Here is a 25,427-nt window from a genome sequence, read left to right as displayed (position 1 = left end):
AATCGGATTTGGAGAGCCTGAAGGTGATAAACGATGCTATAGAGAAATTCATCATTAGGTGTCCCTCTCCGAGTTTTCGTGCTTTTAATATTTAAAAAAAAACATGATAGCCTCTTAGCTCATTATCACTCAAACTATACAGTTGTATTTGATTGATGTGAGGGATGTAAAGGTAGAAGAGAAAAAGCAGGAGGAAAAAAGATTTAGATGACAATAACTGTGCGAGATGAGAGGGACAAACTTACTGGTTACATGTTATGTGGTTCTAGGGATTCTAGCATACACCAAAGCAGAATGTTGGGGGGATTCTAGAACCAACAGTAAAGGTAAATTCTCTGTAATTGGGAAAAAATCTAGAAACTATGTATTAAATTTTTTTTTTACTGAAATTATACCTGGAAATTTTCCTATGTCAACCTATACCTTTTTTAGTCACTTTACTTACATTGAAAGTATGGATAGAAAAAAAGTAATTTAATCTTAAATATACGAAGTTGCTATACTTATTTTAAAATTATGTAAACAATCATTTCTAAAATTGAGCATATCAATTGAGTTATACATGTAAATAGTATGAGCAATAATTGATTTGATGTGCGCATATTAATTGGTTGTATACTGTTAAACGTCCCTCTTGAAAATGTTCAACTCACATGGAGACGCCACCACCTGCCGGTGAAGAGTTAAATATGGAACGCTATCACTGCCTTATAGCATACAACTATGCATTTATTATGTCAATTTATCATTACGTGATGTGAACATATCTTTACGTTATGTCCATTTCTTATGAGATAATGTAAATATATCTTAACATCATGTCAATGCTGCATTACAAATTAGAAGATCAGTTATTCCCATTCTAATGCAATCCATGCATTTTGTTTGTTGTTTACGTCTTATTTTGAGGAATTTTGTTACATGAAATACGTCACGGAGCATTGTGTTTTTGCGTCGCTCTATTATGACGTCACAATGAAAAAGCTTTCACGCTCGTTAATGCTCGTTTTACTGCTTCAAACCTCAGTGCATTAGCCAATGAAAAAGTGTTTTACAAAACAATTGCATTAGAATATATCTTAACATCATGTCAATGCTGCATTACATGAAGTAAATACATCCTTTCATTATGTCAACACTTCATAACTTGAAGTAAAAACTTCATTATGTGAAGTGATAATGTGTTTACATTGTGTGAAAACTTTATCACGTGAAATGAATGTTTCTTTACATCATTTCATTTCTTTAATATGTGAGGTAAAAATTGCATTACGTGAAGTAAATTGTGTTTTATAATTAAACTTATTATTACATGAAGTCAAAAGCCCATTCCTTTTTGAGAGTGTATATTTCTATTATATCAAAGCATTATAACGTGATATGGATTTATCTTTATTTTACGGCGAGGGCATCATGATGTGAGGTGAACACATCTTACCTGTATGTCAGTGCTTTATTACGTGGTGTAATTAGTGTATAACATAATGTGAACATATCTTTATATTATGTCAATACTTTATCACATTATGTCAAAGCTCCTTTCCGTGATGTGGATACATAATTACGTTATGTCAACTCTTTCTTATGTGATTTAAAAATATCCTTATATTGCGTTAACTCTTTATCATGTTGATTCCTAAAGTTCATTACCTGATGTTAAAATACATTTACATTATATCAATGCATATCTAATATATAATGAATGTATGTTTTATCTGGTAGTCCTGATTGATAGGATGACATGTAACTTTATAACTTTACTATAGAAAATCTAATGATCATTGAAACTGTACAGTTTTTGCTTAAGTATTGTCCACTTAGGGTAATGTAGTATATCTGGAAAAAAAGGACTGAGTTGAATCACTCTCCCTGAAATAGGATTTTCGGACTTGGACAATTTTTTTCTTGGCTTGCCAAGTTTTTTCGGGTAAATAATTTTTTTTTTCTGGCTGACCTACTCTTTCAAAAAAAGATGCTACGTCACTGGAATCAGTATTTTTTAAACCATTCCAGGGCCAGAATTCTATTACAAAAAATCTACCAGTCGCACATCTAAATCAATTGAAATGCCTTGGTAAGCATGCATGGGCACATATCAGTGGCGGATATGGTAATCTTGAACAAGGAAGGGGGGCGGTATATGGCTGGAGACCAAGGGCGAAAAGCGGAGAAGCTCTCAGGCTTTATAGTTTTATAGAATAAAGTTTTCAACTTAATTCAGCTAAACTTAATGTGAAACTAATGCAATGTCCTGCAAAGTTTAAGACTTTTATAAAAAATAACCAATTCAAAATAAAAAGAAAAACAATTGCTACACGACTCATAATATTTGATTTATTTAATTATCAGATTAAAATAAACACCATTGAATTTCGAAGTGACTTGAATTCATAGTCGCAGTGTAAAGACCTTGCACGTTTCAAGATTGTCAACCATTTGTCGCTTAAAGTTTTCATTTAAAGATGCCATTCCCAAATCGCTCAGAATTTCTTCTACGACAGTTTTCTCTCCCCCATTTTTAGTGCTTGCGGAACGCGGAAAATACGTTATGCTCATATAAAGGCCGAGGATACCCGTGTTCGCATAACGTAATAGTGAATCGACATAATGTAGAAGAGTGCGCACAGTATGACATGAGCTTTTCGCATCAGTTAATAAAAAATAAGATGTCATGAAAAGTAAACATAACGAAATGCAAGTTGACAAAATATAATTGTAGTATGTGTAAATGTCATAAAGAGTTGACATAATGTAAAGGAAAGTTAACACAATGCAATAGTAGTGTGGGTAAATGTCACTAAGAGTTGACATAATGTAAAGGAAAGTTAACACAATGCAATAGTAGTGTGGGTTAATGCCATAAAGAGTTGAAATAATGTAATGGAAGGTTGACACAATGCAATAGTAGTGTAGGTTAATGTCATAAAGAGTTGACATAATGTAATGGAAGGTTGACACAATGCAATGGTTGTGTTCTGCTATAAGGCAGTGACGGCGTTCCATAAGTTACAAATTTTGTCCAACATGTATACTCGGCACTTAGCGCCATTGAGCAGGGAAGGATCTTTTTCATGCCAGCACTTACTGCGACACGGGACCTCGGTTTATACGGTCTCATCCGAAAGACCGTTCTTGACGTCCCACAGTGGGATTCGAACCCGCAACGTAAGGATCAACTCTTTACTTTGCGACTCTAGAACAGACGTTCTAACCACTGCGTCACGCGGGCGACTACACGTCAATCGAAGAAACGAGCAGAGAGCCACAATTTAATCAAATGCGCGCATTGCTTAAGAAATGAATTTAATTTTTGAAGATTCATGAGGTTATGAACTACGACGCTTCAAGCCGGCATATAACGCGCTTCATGATAAATATGCCGGTGTGCAGCGTTGTAGTTCATATACCTCATGAATCTTCAAAAAATTATATTCATTTCTTATATTTACATTATTTTTCTGATGACTTAACATAAATTTACGCCGTTCAACTGTCATTTTCAAAACAAAACAGTGTGCACTATATTTTTTGACGTCAAGAGCGGTATTATGATGCAACAGTGGAGATATTCATGCTTATTCGTGATACATACCTAATGTAGTTCATGAGAAAATGAACAGCATTTTTTTGTAAAGAATCATAGGGGAAATTAATTGGAAATGTAAATATTCTCAATTCAATGACAAAATATTTCTTGTCATAATCTACGCTTAGCTTAATCCAAACTTGAAATTAATGGCCCCTGTTTCAGTGTAAAATATGAAGATAATAAACAGTGATATTAATATATTCCAAGCTCTCTGATTGGTCAAATTTGATCACATGATCAATTATATAACAGCATAAAGACTTGAGTTACTATTTATAGATTCTCAAATGTATATCGACTTAATGCTTTTAAAAAGGGAAATAATTTTCTGTGAAACAACATTTGTGCTGAATTCAAAACAGCTAAGACAGAGTATGACTTGATTTTTCTAAAAAAAAAATGTACTTCAAATCTTATAATTGTGATGTTCTATAATACATGTAATTAGTAAGACATATGATGCCTTGAAGAAGAATCTACTTTTTGTCAAAACATATAATAGATATGTTTTTTCAAAAATCAATACAAAACTTAATTAGACAAATTAGCCTTTTAAAAAAGGAAATCCCTTAAATTATTCTATCGGTACAAAGAATTACACACATTACATTATTAAACAGATTTTTTTTAAATCTCTAGTCTCTCAGTGTTCAAAAAAGACAAGCGAGTGGTGATTTTGTCAATCTCTGTAAAAAAAAAAATATAACAAATGTAGCCCTTTAATTCGGTCAATCCATAGATACAGTTGTATATCAACTTCACAGAAAAGCATATCGACCTCGCACTTCGTGCTCGGTCGATTTTCTGTGAAGTCGATATATCTAAATCATCAAAGGGCTACATTTATATAATAAATTTCATAATCTAGTAAACAGATTGAATCGTGAACAGGGCAAAACATACCTGCAGAACTGTACGAGCTTGTAGCTCTCCGAAAACAAGAGGCACATGGGCCACATCGCTCACCTGAGCACTAGTTAAAAAACACAAATCAGCTCTGTATTGAAAAGTTTACTTGTTGAGGGAGGGGAGGTGAATTTTTTATTACTTTAGAATGTCACTATATCAATAAAACATACATGTATAATTTTGCCATACTTAAGAAGAAGACTTTTAAAGATTGTTCATATATATTTCCATTTAAAGATTTGATTGCCCATTATATTATGGCCCTACCTTACCCCCAGGGGTCATGATATGAACAAAGTTAAATCAACTCTAACTAGGATTAATGTTTCCTTATTAATATCACCAATCATGGCATTGCTGATCTTAAAAAGAAGATTTAAAAAAATTTTTTTCTATATATTCCTATGTAAAACTTTGATCAGCCATTGTGGCCCCGCCCTATCCCCGGGGGTCATGATTTGAACAAATTTGAATTTAAACGACCCGAGGATGATTCCACATGAGTTTCATCTTTCCTGGTCCAATGGTTCTGGAGAAGATTTCTTTAAAAAAAAATCCTTTATATTCCTTCGTAAAACTTTGATTAGCCATTGTTGCCCCGCCCTACCCTGGGGGTCATGATTTGAAAAAACTTGAATCTACACTACCTGAGGATGCTTCCACATGAGTTTCATTTTTCCTGGCCCAGTGGGTCTGGAGAAGAAGATTTAAAAAAAAATTCCTTTATATACGCTATGTAAAACTTTGATCAGCCATTGTGGCCCTGCCCTACCCTGGGGGGTCATGATTTGAGCAAACTTGAATCTACACTACCTGAGGATACTTCCATATGAGTTTTTTCATCTTTACTGGTCCAGTTCTGAAGAAGAAGATTTAAAAAAAAAATCCTATATATTTCTAGTAAAACTTTGATCAGCCATTGTGGCCCGCCCTACCCCCGGGGGTCATGATTTGAACAAACCTGAATCTACACTACCTGAGGATGCTTCAACATGAGTTTCATCTTTCCTGGTACAGTGGTTCTGGAGAAGAAGATTAATAAAATTCCCTATATATATAAGCTATGTAAAACTTTAATCAGCTTCCACATGAGTTTCATATTCCTTGTCCAATGTTTTTGGACAAGAATTAAAAAAAATATTATCAACAGTGTATTTCTAATATATTCTTTCACTGTTTTCACAAAAAAGCATTCCTGATAATTGTTGTTAATAGCCCACCCGGCTATGAAATTGAGACCATCGAAAATTTCGCATAATTATACTGCCATTTTGGTTTGCAAGATAATTCGGTCCAACGCGCTTCGTACAGATGTCAACTACAAGAGTACTTGATAGAGGGGTAGGGAGTTTTTTTTAAAATCTATTTGTTTTTTTCCAACTGAGGTAAGAATTTGGAAAAAATGATCCAAAACCCGGCGCACTTTTTTGGTGTGCAATAGATATACAGATTTTTCAATGGGTGGCACTGTAACTCTCCGGTCTGTCAATATATATATAATTATATACTGGGCGTATTTTTCGGAGAGCTACAGTTCTGCAGCTACATTTCGGACAGCTGGCAAGTTAATACAAATTTCCGAAAGTCGACATATAATTACATGTAATTGACAATGAAGTGAACAGATGACAGAAGTATGCCAACACAACAAACAGCTTTTCATTTTGATTTATAATGCTTGAGCTCTAAATGCTGTTTTCCAGGACACTGTATCATGACGAGACCTGTACAGTTACACTTACCCCGGGGGTCGTCCTATAAACAGGGCTGCATCACATGTAGATGTAATCTGAGGGGAACACTATTTTGTTGCAAGTAAGTAATGCATTTTTAATTTGATTTATTTTAATTTGAGGCAAGAATAAAATAAAAAGAGGCCCAGGGGCCATATCGCTCACCTGAAGCAACTGGCTAGGTAAAAGCAAAAATCAGTTCAGTATTGAAACGTTTAAATATACATGTTAAGTCGGTTCAGGGGAAAGGCGGGGGAAATTTGAACAAACTTAAATCTATACTTCCTATGGATGCTTTTAAATTAATATGATGCTTAATGGCTTTACAGTTTGTAATATGAAAATAGAGGGAGACTCTTCCGCATCACCAGAAAAGCTGGCTCACTAGCGAGGCAGTATAAGTTCCCTATATACTGTCCGCTACAATGATTAGCAAACAAACAAAATAAGAAAGGAATCAAACACAATAAAATCAATACAGTAATCAAACCTAAAACCCATTTTTGTAGTTGCAGACTGAGTGGTATAACGAACAATTCTGTTGTTTCCCGACACAGTCTGCAATTACCCAAAAACACACACTAAAAGTGCAAACCTATTACAATATCCCTGTAGCTGCAGACTAAGTGGTTTAACTAACAGGTATGTTGTTTCCCGACACAGTCTGCAACTATCTAAAACACACCCTAAAAATCACGAAGTAACAGATACATCTTGAGACACACAAACACAAGCTAAAGTCACCAAGACACCATAGCTATGAACAGGACACTACCCTAATGTAGATTTTCCGCAACTTCCATGGAATTCCAAAGCAAATTTCATGGAATTCCATGGAATTTTTGTTCCGCAGAATTCTTAGGAATTCTCTGGAGTATTGGGACGGAACTTTTTCGGAGTGGTACTGAAATTCAAATCTAGCCTAGAAAAGAGCGGAACAATGCCAGAACAGAAATTTGTGGAGGAAATCCATGGAATTCCAGATTATTTGTAAATCTAAAGAATTCCATGGAAATCCGTGGAATTCCAGGAATTCAAAATACAATGAAAACTGTATTAGTTTTAAATAATTACAAAGAAACTTGAAAACATCACAATATTTCAAACATCAAATCTATATTTGCAAAATAAAAAATTCACTGTTTCTTTTACAACGTGTTTTGAGACAAATATTGCATATACCTCTCAGATGTACAATATAAGCACACTTTTTCAATGTTTTCTCACTGAAAGTATTTAACATCAAAGAATTTTAACAAAAATATCCAGAGAAATATATGATCGTTACTGGAGGATTGCCATGGGTAAATTATGTTATGATATACATGTACATGATGTAGTAAACTAATGTCTGCATTTTTTTTAAAAGAAAGAGGTTAGTGTCATTAAATGCCATTGGCCAAGGATTGGAGAGGTAATTGAAACCTCAACAGTGTATACATTTACAATGAACTGCCAGTGGCTCATGTACATTTACTTTATAAAGTTAGTTACTAGAGTGACAAACACATACTTATTAAATGCAAAAAAATGTACTACACAACTATTTTGATACAAAGATCCCATAAAATCAACAGCTGCTATTTTCCCAAACGTACGTGCCAAAGATTCCAATTATGGAAGATCCAAAACTTCTGACGTGTTGATAGAATCACTTCCTCACTGATATATCCCATGAAATTTGCAATAGAGGGTTGACAGATAATTGGTGTCGCAAACGGATTCACTTTTGGTACAAAGGCTCCGTAAGGTCGATGTTGATCATTCCAACAGACACTTCAAACTTTCGATCCTTACACGATTTCTGAAAGAAAAGATGACCATCATTATTGAAATCCATATAAATATACAAAAAATAATAAAATAAAGCTCTACAAAATTATTGGTTCTTTCGACCTGGCAGATCAGTTTACCGTAGATTATGAATTCATTATCTTGCAACTTTTTGTTCAAATTAGGAAGTTTATAGACATAAACACCAGTCACTGATCAAAAAATTCACTTAGGCCTTAAAATGGCTCAGCTGAGTTAAAATGAAAAGGTTACAGCTCAAGCTCAATGCCTGACTAACATTGAAAATAATTAAGAAATCTGACCTGTTTTTTTTTTCATACAGCTCTTGTCCTTCTTTTGAGCATCCTGATTCCTGTAAAATGCATGTATACTACATAGAAGAATTCAAGATGATAGCTATTTGATCTTCAATAATTATGCATACCTGTGCATTAAGCATGTTTAGATTACCTGTCAGAATTCATCGTTATAAATTATTAGGATATTAAGGAAATTAAGCGTGGTAAAAATTTACCTTAAATTTTGTTTACTTGTCATAGTTGCAAATTAAAAAAAAAAAATAAATCTTATACTTAAAGACATGAATTAATAAAATCAAAGTTAGTTTATTTGTTTTGAATGATAATTTGAGCTGGTTCTCACCATATTCACATGCCGTACATGTAAGTGATTGGCTAAACATCTACATGTATGTCTATCAAAACGCCAGAGCTCAGCTGTGGGAATCATCTCAGGCACTGCAGCAACTATTAAAACAATCAAAATAAGAGCTGAAAATGATCATGAACATGCATTACAAAATATATGATTAATTACATGTACATCATACTCTGTAAATGTTATCTTGAACAAAGGAACGTACAGGTAAAATTCTTTACATCAGTTCGATTCCAAACGAGGAAATTCGGGTTAAAATCCATGATCTAAACGATATGTTTAGAGTTGTTAAATAATTATTACAAAATTGAAATAGTGCTTGTCCTTACGATTTCACAGTCGGGCATTTTAGTTTGGCCCCCAGACTAATGAACAGTAGCAGAAGCATTCTTCATTCAGGGACGCATAAAATACTGTACATTATTTTACCTACCGGGTCTTAAAATGTCATTCCATTCCATTCCATCAAATTCCATCCCAAGCTAATTATGATTCCCCTGTTCGTGACACTCTCTTTCCAACTTTTCTTCTGTGCAACATCAAGATGATCAACATGGCATTGCCGCATTGCCGCATTAGATAGCAGAAGGATAAAACGTACGCTGAACTAGGACCTGCATGAGGTCCCCTGCTCAGTTCACGACTATCGGGCCTGTTTACTCCGCTACAAAATGTAGTGCGTTGCATACGTAAAGTGAAAATAGAATAAATTGTAATACTGTGAAGCCTTTAAAGTGTAAAACAAACAACTTTTTAAAAGGAATAACCATCTGATGGGTATTAGAAAAGATAGAGGGGGTGGAGGGTGGGTGCTGAGCAACATTAACTGCAATTTTATGCGATATATGATATATAAGCGTTTAACATTTATGGATTACGTTAGGTGACCTGTGGTCTCCCCTATGATTTTATTCCATGTAACGTTATATTACACATCAGTAGGGGACAACAGTAAGGTGACCAGAGAACAAGTAATATTGTATATCAGTAGGGGGACCAGAGGTCACCTTATATTGTACATCAGTAGGGGGACATCAATAGGGAGAGCAAAGGTCACCTTATATAGTACATAAGTAGGGGGACCAGAGGTCACCTTAAACTGTACATCAGTAGGGGAACAAGAGGACACCTTAATGTACATCAGTAGGGGGACCAGAGGACACCTTATTTGTACATCAGTAGGAGGACCAGAGGACACCTAATATTGTACATCAGTAAGTGGACCAGTGTGTCACCTTATATAATACATCATTAGGGTGACCAGAAGTCACCTTATACTGTACATCAGAAGGGTACATCAGTTGGGGGACCAGCGGTCATCTTATACTCTACATCAGTAGGGGAACCAGAGGTCACCTTATACTGTACATCAGTAGGGGGACTAGAGGGCATTTTGAATTCTACATATGTAGGGGGACCAGAAGACACCTTATATTGTACATAAGTAGGGGACAACAGAAAGGGGGCCAGAGAACACCTTATATTCTACATCAGTAGGGGGACCAGAGGTCACCTTTAATTCTACATATGTAGGGGGACCAGAGGTCACCTTAAATTGTACGTCAGTGGGGGGACCAGAGGTCACCTTATACTGTACATCAGTAGGGGGCATCAGTAGGAGAGCAGAGGTCACCTTATATTGTACATAAGAAGGGGGACCAGAGGTCACCTTAAATTGTACATCAATAGGGGGACCAGGAGTCACTTTATATTATACATCATTTGGGGGACCAGAGGCAACCTTATATTGTACATCAGCTGTAGTAGGGGAACCAGAAGTCACCTTATATTGTACATCAGTAGGGGGACCAGAGGTCACCTTATACTGTACATCAATAGTGGACATCATTAGGAGAGCAGAGGTCACCTTTAATTCAACATATGTAGAGGAAACAAAGGTCACCTTAAACTGTACATCAGTTGGGGTACCAGAGGTAACCTTATATTGTATATCATTAGGGGGACCAGGAGTCACATTATATTGTACATCAGTTGGGGGACCAGAGGTCACCTTATATTGTACATGAGTAGGGGGACTAGGAGTCACCTTTTATTGTACATCAGTAGGGGGACCAGAGGTCACCTTATACAATACATCAGTATTGGACATCAGTAGGAGAGCAGAGGTCACATATAATTCTACATATGTAGGGGGACCAGAGGTCACCTTATACTGTACATCAGTTGGGGGACTAGAGGTAACCTTATATTGTATATCAGTGGGGGGACCCGGAGTCACCTTATATTGTACATCAGTTGGGAGACCAGAGGCAACCTTATATTGTACATCAGTAGGGGGACCAGGAGTCACCTTATATTGCACATCAGTAGGGGGAACAGAGGTCACCTTATACTGTACATCAGTAGTGAACATCAGTAGAAGAGCAGAAGTTACCTTTAATTCTACATTTGTAGGTGGACCAGAGGTCACCTTATACTGTACATCAGTAGGGGGACTAGAGGGCATTTTGAATTCTACATATGTAGGGGGACCAGAAGACACCTTATATTGTACATAAGTAGGGGACAACAGAAAGGGGGCCAGAGAACACCTTATATTCTACATCAGTAGGGGGACCAGAGGTCACCTTTAATTCTACATATGTAGGGGGACCAGAGGTCACCTTAAATTGTACGTCAGTGGGGGGACCAGAGGTCACCTTATACTGTACATCAGTAGGGGACATCAGTAGGAGAGCAGAGGTCACCTTATATTGTACATAAGAAGGGGGACCAGAGGTCACCTTAAATTGTACATCAATAGGGGGACCAGGAGTCACTTTATATTATACATCATTTGGGGGACCAGAGGCAACCTTATATTGTACATCAGCTGTAGTAGGGGAACCAGAAGTCACCTTATATTGTACATCAGTAGGGGGACCAGAGGTCACCTTATACTGTACATCAGTAGTGGACATCATTAAGAGAGCAGAGGTCACCTTTAATTCAACATATGTAGAGGAAACAAAGGTCACCTTAAACTGTACATCAGTTGGGGTACCAGAGGTAACCTTATATTGTATATCATTAGGGGGACTAGGAGTCACATTATATTGTACATCAGTTGGGGGACCAGAGTACACCATAAATTGAACTTTAAATCAGTGGGGGGACCTGAGTCACCTAGGTTATATTTGTACATCAGTAGGGGGACCAGAGGTCACCTTATACAATACATCAGTATTGGACATCAGTAGGAGAGCAGAGGTCACATATAATTCTACATATGTAGGGGGACCAGAGGTCACCTTATACTGTACATCAGTTGGGGGACTAGAGGTAACCTTATATTGTATATCAGTGGGGGGGACCCGGAGTCACCTTATATTGTACATCAGTTGGGGGACCAGAGGACACCATATATCATACATTGGTAGGGGGACTAGGGTTCACCTTATATTATACATCAGTAGGGGGACTAGATGACACCTTATAATGTACATCAGTAGGGGGACCAGAGGGCACCTTATATTGTACATCAAGGGCACCTTATATTGTACATCAGTAGGGGGACCAGAGGACACCTAATATTACACTTTAGATCAATAAGGGGATCAGAGGGCACCTTATAGTAGGGGACATCAGTAGGGGGACTAGAGGTCACCTTATATTGTATATCAATAGTGGGACCAGAGGTAACCTTATATTGTATATCAGTAGGGGACCAGAGGACACCATATATCGTACATTGGTAGGGGGACTAGGGGTCACCTTATATTGCACATCAGTAGGGGGACTAGAGAACACCTTATTATGTACATCAGTAGGGGGACCAGAGGGCACCTTTTATTGTACATCAGTAGGGGGACCAGAGGACACCTTATATTGTACATCAGTTGTTGAAGCAGGGGACATCTTTTATTGTACACCAGTAGGGAGACCTGGGGACATCTTATATTGTACATGAGTAGGGGGACCAGGGGTCACCTTATATAGTACAACAGTAGGGGGCCAGGGGTTACCTTATATTGTACAACATTAGGAGGGCGAAAGGACACCTTATATTGTACATCAGTAGGAGATAACAGTAGGGGGACCAGAGGTCACCTTTTATTGTACATCAGTAGGGAGACAAAGCCTTCAGTTCAGTTTTAACGTTCGTTACTGGGTGGACCAGAAGTAAACTAATATTGTACAACAATAAGTTGACTAAAGGTCACTTTATATGTTATTTCATTATGGGGACTTATGGTCGTCTTTATATTGTACAACAGAAAGGGGACCATAGGTCACCTTATACTGTACAACAGACGTCAGATTATATTGTACATCATAAGGGGAAACGGAGGTCACCTTATACATCAATAGGGGGTCAGAGGTCACCCTATGTTGTAGATCATTATGAGGACCTTAGGTCACTCTATATTTTACATCACAAGGGGGACCAGAGGTCACCTTGTATTGTACATAAATAAGGAGACCAGTGGTCCCCTTTCAATGTTGTACATTTTTAAAGAAATCAGACATAAAAAATATTATATGAATGCAGAGAGATAAAGCATCAACGATTCTAGACCCGTCTTAACCAACAGACACCTTAAAAGAAAACAAGGGCGGACCAGTGGGTACAGATAAAATGTATATTAACGAGATGCTAGACGTTCACTTAAGAACACGACAAGAGGCCTATGGATCTTATAGGTCATTTGAACATCTTGTTAAACTTTAAAACTTTCATTTCAAATAAGCGGTAATAATTAGCAATAATTAGTAGTGCTCATTGACCACAAAAACCATCATCCTGAGGTCATACATTTCACAATTTTGAAAAAAAGGACCATTGTTCATAAAAAAAAATTGGTTTATACCAAAGAACAAATTTCAAAGCATTAATTCAATTACTGCATTGTCTACAAATGACATGGTACCCATGAGCCAGGGGCCTTGAAATTTATAATTCTGGAAGACACTCCCTTGCTTATCATAACTATATGTACATGTAGTTAGTTTAATTAAGGAGGCTGGGGGACAACAAATTAACCATCAGTTTTAACTTATTTTTTTAGATACGGTATCATAAGCTGTCAACTATCATTTAGCAAAGAAAAAAATCATTCAAAATTCAAAAATTGGGTCACGAATTTCAAAACTTTGGAGAGAATACCCTTCCTCATCACAACTTTGCATGTAGTTAGTTTGTTTAATATCCAGGGGCAGAGGGAAATATTTTCAAAGAATAAATGTATTTCATAATTATTATTATTGTCGTTATGGGTATTTCCGGTGTGAACAGAATGGTGGATCTGTGCGTTTTTTTATGTCACGTGACATGGTCATATAAATAGCAGGTGCGTGCTTAAAAAGTTACTCTACCGCTCGTACAGAACGTGTAAGGAATGGAAACCAGTAAATTAGGCACACACACATATATATGTATGTATATAAGTATTATTTAATGATTAAAAATAACGTGTGTTGAAATGAATACAAATGTCTTAAATTTGTAATAAACGTTCTGACGAGCAGCATTCCATACATATAAGTTGATTATTCTTTCAATACAGAATAAAAAGTATAATTAATTTATATTCGGACAGACGAAGTTAGAGAGATTATAAATTAATATAAATTTTATAGCCCTGTCCTAACCCCAGGGCCCCTGACCCTGGGACAATGAATTTCACAATTTTGGTATGGAGTCAATGCTTATAATAATTATGCCAACAGTTCGACGGCTTGATGTTAATGAGTAAAGAAGATTTTTAAAGATTTCATCAATTGTATTAATTACGCCCAAACATTCTTGCCTTAGGGGGTGGAGGGCAGGGACCATGAATTAAAAAAAATTTCCCTTTCGCCCATAGATGCTTTATGCCAAAATTGGTTGTAAATGGTTGAGGGATTACAGAGAAAAGCTGAAAATGTTTAAATGTTAACGCACAATGCACAGCGCACGACGCCAGAAAAAAAAAACTGATATCAATACCTCACATGCGTTGATTCAGGTGACCAAATAAGGAGTCCTTTGGTCTCAATATTTATGTAAAACATTAGGTGTCTTCTGGTCTCCCTGTTGACTTACAATATAATATTATAAGATGACCTCTGGTCTTCTTATTGATGTAAAATATAAAGTGTCTTCCGGTTTCTTCATTGTCGTTCAAAATAGTGTTATCATTAGTTTTTAATGATGTACAATATAATGTGACCTATTATCCCCCTACTGATGTACAAATTACGAGGGCTGTTCAATAAATAATGTCCTGAACTGTATGACATACAATACTAAGCTTGAATTTATAACAATTGATGTGACTACTTTTCATCACAAAGTTTAATTGTGGGAAGCTGGAAAACAAGGGTATTCGAGACACTGCATTAAAAATGAATTGTAAAGAATCAGTAAACTAAAGTAAAATTAAACCGTCCATTAAAGCTGCTGTAAAATTTGTTAAGAATCCCAAAGAAATACTCACTGAAATATGTAAAAATTTACTGCAATCAATGTTTGTTTTATTGACAATTGAGCAGGTGGATTTCACTGATAAAATGTATATAATGGGCATCAAAAATGAATACCGTACTTGCAAACAAAAATTAAACAAATAATATACTGTTTGCCAAATTTCAACAAATAATCACTGATGGTGTATGATTGACTATACGACACATAGCAAAGAATGGAGGCGTACAAGGCAAGGACAATTCCGCGCTCTGAAAAAGATATTTCTCAATTCGAAAAGTAGTATTTTTTCAAAATTTTATGGTTTATATCATCTTTTACATATCAAATTCTTTATTTCATTGATTTAATAATTAATGAATAATTTATTTTTTATTCATGTTTTTATGACATTTGAAAACAAAACAAAAAAAATAATAATTTTATAATAAGAAAAAGAAAAAGCTTCTTGTATGATTCGAACTCTCTTCATAGCTCAGGTTTAGTCCAAGACAAACCGCTTTAACCACTACCGGTACGCTACGAAGTATATGCACTATTGACGTCTTTCAGTGTGATTTAAATGGACGGGTTTGTAACATTTCCATCATTTAAGCGTTCACGAAGAATGGAGACTTGACCCATTCATGTTCAAAATTCGTTTTTTATAGCTCTATTAAACCCATTTTCCACTAAATATGCTTAACTGTCAACTTTGAAATAAATATTATCAAATGATAAGTCGTTCAGAAAAATAAAATGATAAATATTTTGAAGATGACATTACTGAAAACATGATTTTAGAAAAATATAGCTTTTTGTGGATTTTGAAAATTGAAAAACATTTTGTCTCATAGCGGGGGATTGTACACGCCTTATACGCCCTCTTTCAAAATACACATCATTTCGGGAGTAGTTCACACTGTTTTAAAAACGTTTGACAGAAAAAAAAGCTTATTACTCAAAATTAACCCTTAAAAAAATGAGTGAAAACGACTGCATATAAGAATATATGAACAATTATTAAAAATATCAGTAATTGTAGTTATCCACGTTTATTTGAATTTCAAACAGATAATAACTTGAATCTATTGCTTAAAACCCTCAAAAGCGACTTTTGTTTCTTTCCGAGCACCGAAGACATTATTAAACGACCCTTGTATAAGGTGACCTACCGATGTACAATATCAGGTGTCCTCTGGTCCCCCTACTGATGTACAATATGAGGTGACCTCTAGTCCCCCTACTGATGTACAATATACGGTGACCTTTGGTCCCCCTACTGATGTGCAATATAAAGTGGCCTCTGATCCCCTTACTGATGTACAATACAAGAAGACATCTGGTCCCCCTTCTGATGTACAATATGAGGTGACCTCTGGTCCCCCTACTGGTGTACAATATAAGGTGGCCTCTGGTCCTACTGATTCACAATATACTAGTAAGGTGACCCCTGGTCCCCCTGCTGATGTACAATATAAAGTGTCCTTTGATCTCCTTACTGATATGCAATATAAGGTGACCTCTGGTCCCCTTCTGATGTTCAATTAAAGCTGACCTCTGGTCCCCCTACTGATATACAATAAAAAATGGCCTCAGGTCCCCCTACTGATGTACAATATAAGATGTCCTCTGGTCCCCTTTTAATGTACAATGTAAGGTGACCTCTTGTCCCCCTGCCAATGTACAATATAAGGTGACCCCTGGTATCCCTGCTGATGATCAATATGAAGTGACCTCTCATCCCCTTACTGATGTACAATATAGGGTGACCTCTAGTCCCCCTTCTGGTGTTAAATATAAGGTGACCTCTGGTCCCCCTTTTGATGTACAATATAAAGAGGTCTCTGGTCCCCCTACTGATGTACAATATAAGATGAACTCTGGTCCCCATTCTGATTTTAAATATAAGGTGACCTCTGGTCCCCCTTTTGATGTACAATATAAAGTGGTCTCTGGTCCCCCTACTGATGTACAATATAAGATGACCTCTGGTCCCCCTTCTGATTTTAAATATAAGGTGATCCCTGGTCCCCCTGCTGATATACAATATAAAGTGGCCTCTGGTCCCTCTACTGATGTACAATATAAGGTGACCTCTGGTCCCCCTTCTGATGTTAGATATAAGGTGACCTCTGGTCCCCCTTCTGTTGTTAGATATAAGGTGACCTCTGATCCCCCTTACTGATGAACAATATAAGGTTGCCTCTGGTCCCCCTACCGATGCACAATATAAGGTGACCTCTGGTCCCCCTTCTGATGTACAATATAAGGTGACCCTTGGTCCCCCTGCTGATGTACAATATAAGGTGACCTCTGTGCTGGTCATCCTACTGATGTTAAATATAAGGTGACCCCTGGTCCCCTTACTTATGTATAATATAAGGTGACCTTTGGTCCTTCTGCTGATGAACAATATAAGATGACCTCTGGTCCTACTACTGATGTACAATATTAGGTGTCCTCTGGTCCCCTTATTGATGTTCAATATAAGGTGACCTCTGATCCCTCTACTGATGTACAGTAAAATATAAGGTGACCACTAATCTCCGTACTCATGAAAAATATCGGGTGACCTTTGGTCCCCGTACTGATGTACAATATAAGGTGTCCTCTGGTCACCCTACTGATGTACAATATAAGGTGAACCCTGGTACAACTGCTGATGATCAATATAAAGTGACCTCTTATCCCCTTACTGATGTACAATATAAGGTGACCTCTAGTCCCCTTTTTGGTGATAAATATAAGGTGTCCTCTGGTCCCGCTACAGATGTACAATACAATATAAGGTGACCACTATTCCCCGTACAATATAAAATGACGTCTGGTCTTCCTTCTGCTGTTAAATTTAAGGTGACCTCTGGTCCCCCTCCTGATGTACAATAAAAGGTTACCTAAGTACCCCTGCCGATGTACATACGTAACTTCTGGTCATCCTACTGATGTACAATATAAGGTGACCTCTGGTCCCCCCTACTTATGTACAATATAAAGTGACCTCTGGTTCCCCCTACTGATGTTCAATATAAGGTGAACTCTGTTTCTCCTACTGATGTACAATATAAGGTGACCTCTGGTCCCCCTACTGATGTACAATATAAGGTGTCCTCTGGTCCCCCTACTGATGTACAATATAAGGTGTCCTCTGGTTCCCTTATTGGTGTACAATATAAGGTGACCTCTGGCCCCTCTACTGATGTACAGTAAAATATAAGGTGACCACTAGCCCCCGTATTAATGTAAAATATCGGGTGACATCTGGTCCCCGTAATGATGTACAAAATAAGGTGTCCTCTGGTCCCCCTACTGATGTACAATAAAAGGTGACCCCTTTTCCCCCACTGATGTAAAATATAAGGTGTCCTCTGGTCCCCCTACAGATGTATAGTATAAGGTGATATACAAGAGAGGACCTCAGGTCCTTCTGCTGATGTACAATATAAGATGACCTATGGTCCTACTACTGATCTAAAATATAAGGTGTCCTGTGGTCCCGCTACAGATGTACAGTACAATATTAGGTGACCACTAGTCCCCGTACAATATAAAGTGACCTCTGGTCCTTCTACTGATGTACAATATACGATGACTTCTGGTTTTACTACTGATGTACAATATAAGGTGACCTCTGGTCTCTCTACTGATGTACAGTACAATATTAGGTGACCAATAGTCCCAGTACTAATGTAAAATATCGGGTGACCTCTGGTCCCCGTATTGATGTACAATATAAGGTGTCCACTGGTCCCCCTACTGATGTATAAAATAAGGTGTCCTCCCCCCCTTGATCAACAATATAAGGTGTCCTCTGGTCCCTCTACTTATGTACAGTACAATATTAGGTGATCTCTGGTCCCCCAAATGATGTACATTATAGGGTGCCTCTGGTCCCCCAGATGATGTACGATACAAGGTATACCCAGGTCCCCTATTACCCCTGCGAGACGATCATGAATAATTCATGAATTTCCTTGAATTTTTCATGAATTTTATTCATGAAATCTTCATGAAATGTTCATGAAGATCCTATGAACTTATTATTGGATATTTTCAAATCATGAATTTTTATTCATGAAAGAAAATTGATGAATATTCATGAATATTTTTTTTCATGAATAATTCATGAACAGTCATATTCATGAAGATTCATCATTTCAAGAATGTCCAATAATAAGTTCATTGCATCTTCATGAACAGTATTCATGAATAATTTGATGAATTTTTTCAGGAATGTTCATGAATGAATAAAATTCATGAACCATTAGTATTCATGAATATTCTTGCTTATTTGTAAACAAAAAATCCAATATTATTATTCATGTTTATTCATGAAAATGCATGAAGTCATGCTAAAAAAGTAACAGTAGATGATTTATAATACAGCATCTTGAAAGATTTCACAGAAATGTTGTTTGTTTTCCAACCATGGCAACAAAATCTTTGTCAAAAAACTTAAAATAGACAATTCTGACACATTAAACCATAGTAAACGAGTAATGTAGTTCATTCCTGGTAAAAGTATAAAAAATTTCAATTCAAATGCAACTCCTTGCAGAATGTTTAACCTTACTTGGTCAAAAGGAGAGGGGGGTCCTTCCTCAGCATATTTCAAATTGTGTTTTAATGCCAGAAATTGAACAATTTTTAATTCCAGTCTAGGAGAAAAGTTTGTTCAGCACCAGGGTAACAGCTTTCAAGCAGTTCTTATAGCAGAGATGGTCAATTCAAAAATCCTTATTGTCTCTCCATGTGGAATTTCCAGAATTTCATCATTTGGATCCTTTGATTGAATATCATTCATATTTTCAATTCTTTTTTTCTTTCTTTTTCAAGAGCTCAGATTTTTTTTTGCAGCCAGAGTTTCTTGTCTTCTGCTCATCAACATTTGTGAACTGCTTCTCTTTTTCCTTCAAAAAGAAAGATTTTCTGAAATTACCCATGATTGTAAAACATAAGACTTTTTTGTGTATTTTCTTGCATTTTAATTTTGCATCAGAGGCACTTCCAAATTAAAACATTCTGAATGGAATTTAAGCCTATTTTCTTGGACCGCCATTTTGTAGATCAATCAGGCCTATGAATGTTTCGAGTCTCAGTCTATAATTAATGGATGTTATATGGTTGGATCCAAACTCAAAGCAAAGTTAGACAAAACTTTCATTTTAAAAAAAAAACATATTTATTAATTTTACAAATAGACAGTAACATTTACAGAAAGATTTCTGACTCAGTGATTGCCTCCATTTTTTGTCACTCACCAGTTATGAAGTAGATCAATCCTATATATAGTCTTCCTCCTTCATATTCTGTTATTTTCTTTAAAAGTTGACAAAGATCAGTGACTATGCAAATATTATAGATCACAAATACCGATCCTTCCACTCTCCAAATTCCCACTTCCAACGTCTCGCGCGTTTTCAAGTTTGCGCCTTTTCAAAAATGTACGGTAGAGCTAAGAAATACGTTAGTTTCGAATTTCCAAGATTTCTGTTTAAAAAAATAACAAACAGTATCTGAATAATTTTTCACTGAAAATACATTTTTTTTATATCAAAACAAGTTTTATCAATGAAGAATTCGAACTTTTTACGTCATCAATTAAATTGGACTAATATTACAATAACATCGGGATCGAAGTCGGGCTTGATGAACAATTAATTAGGTCTTTCCACCTTTCTGTGGAAAGACCTCTTGAAATGCTTCTGTTTATTATTATTATTATTATTATTTTTCCGCTACGGACTTTTGATCCGAAAGACTTATCGAAAAACTTTTTAGTTCATGATACTCGACATCAAAAGTTATTTCGAAAAACTACCCAACGAGTATGACCTACGACCCCTTTTTGCAATAAAAGCTTGTTATCGCTACTCCTTCGAAACCATAAACCATAGAGATATGAAACCTTCACCAATGTTTTTGACTACTTGAGAGGACCTTTCAATTTATTCATTGCGAAAGGATCCGAAGACCCCTTCAATGAGTTATTGCCCTTGAAACTTTTTGAATTTTACAAATAATTAAAAATTTTCAAAACAAGACGTCGTAGAGACATGGAACTAACTGCATAAGATTCATTGACCTTTGACCTTAAAATTCATGCAAAGGTCAAAGGTCAAGGTCATTCCAAAAATGAGAAAATTAGCTCTTTTTGTATCTCTTTTGTCTTTCAACATATATTTAATGTCTATGCATCATTAATATGTACTCTTAAAACTGTTTCCAAGATTTCATTCTTGTCCCCTAAGATTAAACCTTTTAAAAGTTATTGCCCCTTGTGAGAAAAACCTTGTTATCGCTACTCCTCCGAAACTGTAGACCCTAGAGACACCAAACCTTCACTAATGTCTTAAGGGTCTTTAGGCCTAACTTCACTGTATAAGTGCAAAAGAATCAGATGACCCCTTATATGAGTTATTGCCCTTTAACTTCTTAATACTTACTATTAAACCTTATATCTTGAAAACTATAAACGGTAGAAGCATGGGGTTAATTGCAATGTGACCCTTGACCTTTGACCTTGAAATTTTTTCAAGGTCAAAGGTCAAGGTCATTTAAATTTTTTTAAATTTTCATTTTTTTTCAAGTCATTTCCCTTAAAATTAAATTTAGAGAGTATAATATAAAACTATAAGAAATTTAAAAAGGTGGAAAGACCTCTTATTGTTCTGTGAACAATAAGTCTCCTAGTTTTAACAACACCGAAATTCAAAAATATCGAATACCATGTTGATGTTCCACAGTAGGAAAGTTGGAATGAGTGTCACGAACAGGGGGATCATGGTCAGCTTGGGATGGAAGAAGATGACGACATTTTTAAGACCGGTAGGTACAATATTGTACAGTATTTTATGTGTCCTCGAACGAAGAATGTTTCTGCTACTTTTGATTAATCCGGGCACCATACATAAAATGCCCAACGGTGAAATCGTTAGGACAAGCACTATTTCTGTAATCATTATTTAACAAATCTATACATATCATTAAGGTCATTGATTTTAACCCGTATTTCCTTGCTTGTGTGGCGGTCAGCCGGATTCGATCGCCGGTGGCCAGATAGCTCAGTTGGTAGAGCACCTGACCGGAGTTTCAGGGGACCCGGGTTCGAATCCCGGTCTGGTCCGCTGCATTTTCTCCTCTCCCGTTACATTTGGTGCCGTGCCATGCCCTGGAATTGACAGGTGAAAGACCTGTCAGGGATGAGCCTGGGTTGGGGTCTTTGGAGAGCCAAAGACCTTTAAGGAGGGAGGAATGTGGCGGTCAGCCGGATTCGATCGCCGGTGGCCAGATAGCTCAGTTGGTAGAGCACGTGACCGGAGTTTCAGGGGGCCCGGGTTCGAATCCCGGTCTGGTCCGCTGCATTTTCTCCTCTCCCGTTACACTTGGAATCGAACTGATGTAAAGACTTTTACCTGTACCTTCCTTTGTTCAATATAACATTTACAGAGTATGATGTACATGTAATTAATTATATATTTTGTAATGCATGTTCATGACCATTTTCAGCTCTTATCTTCATTCTTGCATGTTTCGATTGTTTTAATAGTTGCTGCATTGCCTGAGATGATTTTCACAGTCCTTAGGCCTTTGATAAAACTGCATATACATGTAGATGCTTAACCAATCAGTCACTAGGCTTGTGAATATGGTGAGAACCAGCTCAAATTATCATTCAAAACAAATAAACTAACTTTGATTTTATTAATCTATGTCTTTAAGCATAAGATTAAAATAAATATTGCAACTATGCCAAGTAAACAACATTTAAAGATTTATATTCTTAACATGCCTAATTTCCATATCCTTATTATTTTTAACAATGAATTCTGAAAGGTAATCTAAACATGCTAACAGCATGGGTATGTATAATTATTTTGGATCAAATTTAATCAAAGATATCATCTTCTATGAAGTATACATGCATTTTACAGGAATCCGGATGCTCACAAGAGTTAGGACAAGAACTGTATTAAAAAAAATGGTAAGATTTCTTCATTATTTTCTTAATCAATAAAATCACATGAATTGAAATTAATTTTTTTCAATGTTAGTCAGTCATTGAGCTTCAGCTCTAGCCTTTTCATTTAAGCTCACCTGAGCCATTTTAAGGCCTAAGTGAGTTTTTTGATCAGTGTCACAGTCTGGTGTTTGTCTGTTGTCTATAAACTTTTCACATTTTACATTTTAATATCAGAATTAATCCTAATTTGAACAAAAAATTGCAAGACAGTGAATTCATATTCTACAGTAAACTGATCTGCCAGGTAGAAAAGAACAATTATTTGTAGAGCTTTAGTTTATTATTTGTCATATATTTATACTGATATCAATAATGATACATCTTAAATGGTCATCTCCTCTTTCAGAAATTGTGCAAGGGAAGTTTGAAGTGTCTGTTTGAATGATCAACATCGAACTTGCTGAGCCTTCGTACTAAAAGTGAATCCGTTGGTGATGCCAAATATCTGTCAACCCTCTATTGCAAATTTCATGGGATATCTGTGAGGATGTGATTCTAGCAACATGTCAGAAGTTTTGTATCTTCCATAATTGGGATCTTTGGCACGTACATTGGTGGAAAATAGCAACTGTTCATTTTTATGGGATCTTTGTATCAATGTAGTTGTGTACTACATATATTTTTGCATTTAATACATGTGTTTGTCACTCTAGTCACTAATTTTGTACAGTAAATGTACATGGGCCACTGGCACTTTATTGTAAATGTATATCCTGTTGAGGTTTCAATGACCTCTCCCAATCCTTGGCCAATGTCATTTAATGAATCTAACCTCTTATTTAAAAAAAATGCATACTTTAGTTTACTGCATTACATGTATATCATAACTTGATTATCATTAATTTAACCAAGGTGATCCCCCAGTAATCATATTTTTTCTTGGATATATCTGTTAATAACCTTTGATGTAAAATACTTTGCAGTTTCATTGAGAATACATACATTTTAAAAAGTGTGCTTATATTGTACATCTGAGTGGTATATGCTTTTATATTTGTCTCAAAAAACATTGTAAAAGAAACTGTGAATTTTTTATTTTGCAACTTGCTTAAAGTTTGATGTTAGAGAAAATTCGGTCGAAAAAAGTTGTGTGATGAAAAATGACATTATTTAAAGCACATTATGATGAATATAACTGTTTAATTTAAATTATGAAGAAACATAAATAATCAAATTGAAAAAAATGCTGTCAGTGGTGATGCAGTGTTTGTTTAATTAAAATTAAAGAAAAACACGAAATGTTTAGAGATTTCATGATTTATTTTTTCAGATAGTTGGTGAAAGAATGTTATTAAATATAAATTATGCCAGGGGCTTGTTCAACAATTGCATCTGCATGCAAAAGTTGCATTATGAGAGTAATGAGTGTTTTCTGTCATTTATGTGTCAATCATTTTTGTCAGTTATTTTAGTCTTCATGAAAATTCATGAACATTCATAATACCATGAACTCTACATTTTTTCTGTCTTTAAAATGAAAATTACCAATATTCATATAAATTCATCATTTGTTCATGAACTACATTTTATGAAAATATTCATGAATAAAGTTCATGAACCATCTTTATGAACCAGTCATGAACCGTTCATGAACACATCATGAATGTTCATGAACGATTCATAAAAGTTCCTGAAATTATGAATTTCACCTCGCAGGGGTATGTGCAATAAAAGATTACCTTTGGACCCTTATTGATTTAAAATGTAAGGTGACCTATGATCCCTCTGATGATGTACAATATAAGGTGACAACTGGTCTCCCTAATGATGTTAAATATAAGGTGGCCTCTGGTCCCCCTACTGATGTACAATGTAAGGTGATCTTTGATCCCCCTATTGATGTAAAATATTAGTTTACCTCTGGTCACCCTTTATTATTTTCACGTTTCTGCTAATATATATATTAGAAAGTTGATCTTTAAAAGTTAAAAATATGATTATTTTGGAGTAAGACAAAGAAAATGGTCTATCATATAAAATTCAATTAATATATAAGGTGACCTGAGGTCTCCGTATTGATGATATCGATGAATTTACTTTTGTGCCTTTAATGCCTGGAGAGTTCCTAGAATGTTTTATTACTACGCAAAATGACGAACTATTTGCGGGGGACCCCAGGTCCTAGTTCAGCGTACGTTTTATCCTTCTGCCATTCGATATTTTTGAATTTCAGCGTGTTGTTAAAATTAATTGTTCATCGAGCCCGACTTCGATCTCGATGTTATTGTACTATTAGTCGGCAGTTTAAAAAAAAATCTAAGTAATTTTCCACAGCTTTCCAGCGCAGAAAATGGCTAAGTTTCTCATTTTGTATTTTTTTTCCAAAGAATTCCACTA

General features: G+C 35.9%; 1 protein-coding gene and 1 long non-coding RNA gene across 2 annotated transcripts in view; both read left to right on the top strand.

The window, feature by feature from the left end:
• The first annotated feature begins 218 nt into the window (after positions 1-218).
• LOC134270213 (uncharacterized) overlaps positions 219-25,427 on the top strand; it is a 28,010-nt gene continuing 2,801 nt past the window's right edge. The window contains exons 1-2 of the mRNA XM_062752400.1: positions 219-326; positions 6,202-6,313. Coding sequence (XP_062608384.1) covers positions 227-326; positions 6,202-6,313 — 212 coding nt within the window. The 5' untranslated portion in view covers positions 219-226. The remainder of the gene's footprint in view (positions 327-6,201; positions 6,314-25,427) is intronic.
• Positions 21,778-24,268, top strand: LOC134270212 (uncharacterized). Its single transcript, XR_009992744.1, has 4 exons — positions 21,778-21,895; positions 22,617-22,718; positions 23,002-23,051; positions 23,437-24,268. It is a non-coding gene; the product is annotated as an uncharacterized LOC134270212 (long non-coding RNA).

This window comes from Saccostrea cucullata, unplaced genomic scaffold, assembly GCF_032062105.1.
Source record: "Saccostrea cucullata isolate Sc308-1 unplaced genomic scaffold, CSIRO_AGI_Scuc_v1 ctg49, whole genome shotgun sequence".
In the NCBI taxonomy this organism is placed as follows: Eukaryota; Metazoa; Mollusca; class Bivalvia; order Ostreida; family Ostreidae; genus Saccostrea; species Saccostrea cuccullata.
The sequence above is the reverse complement of the archived record's forward strand: the minus strand, read 5'-3'. Positions and strand labels throughout refer to the sequence as shown.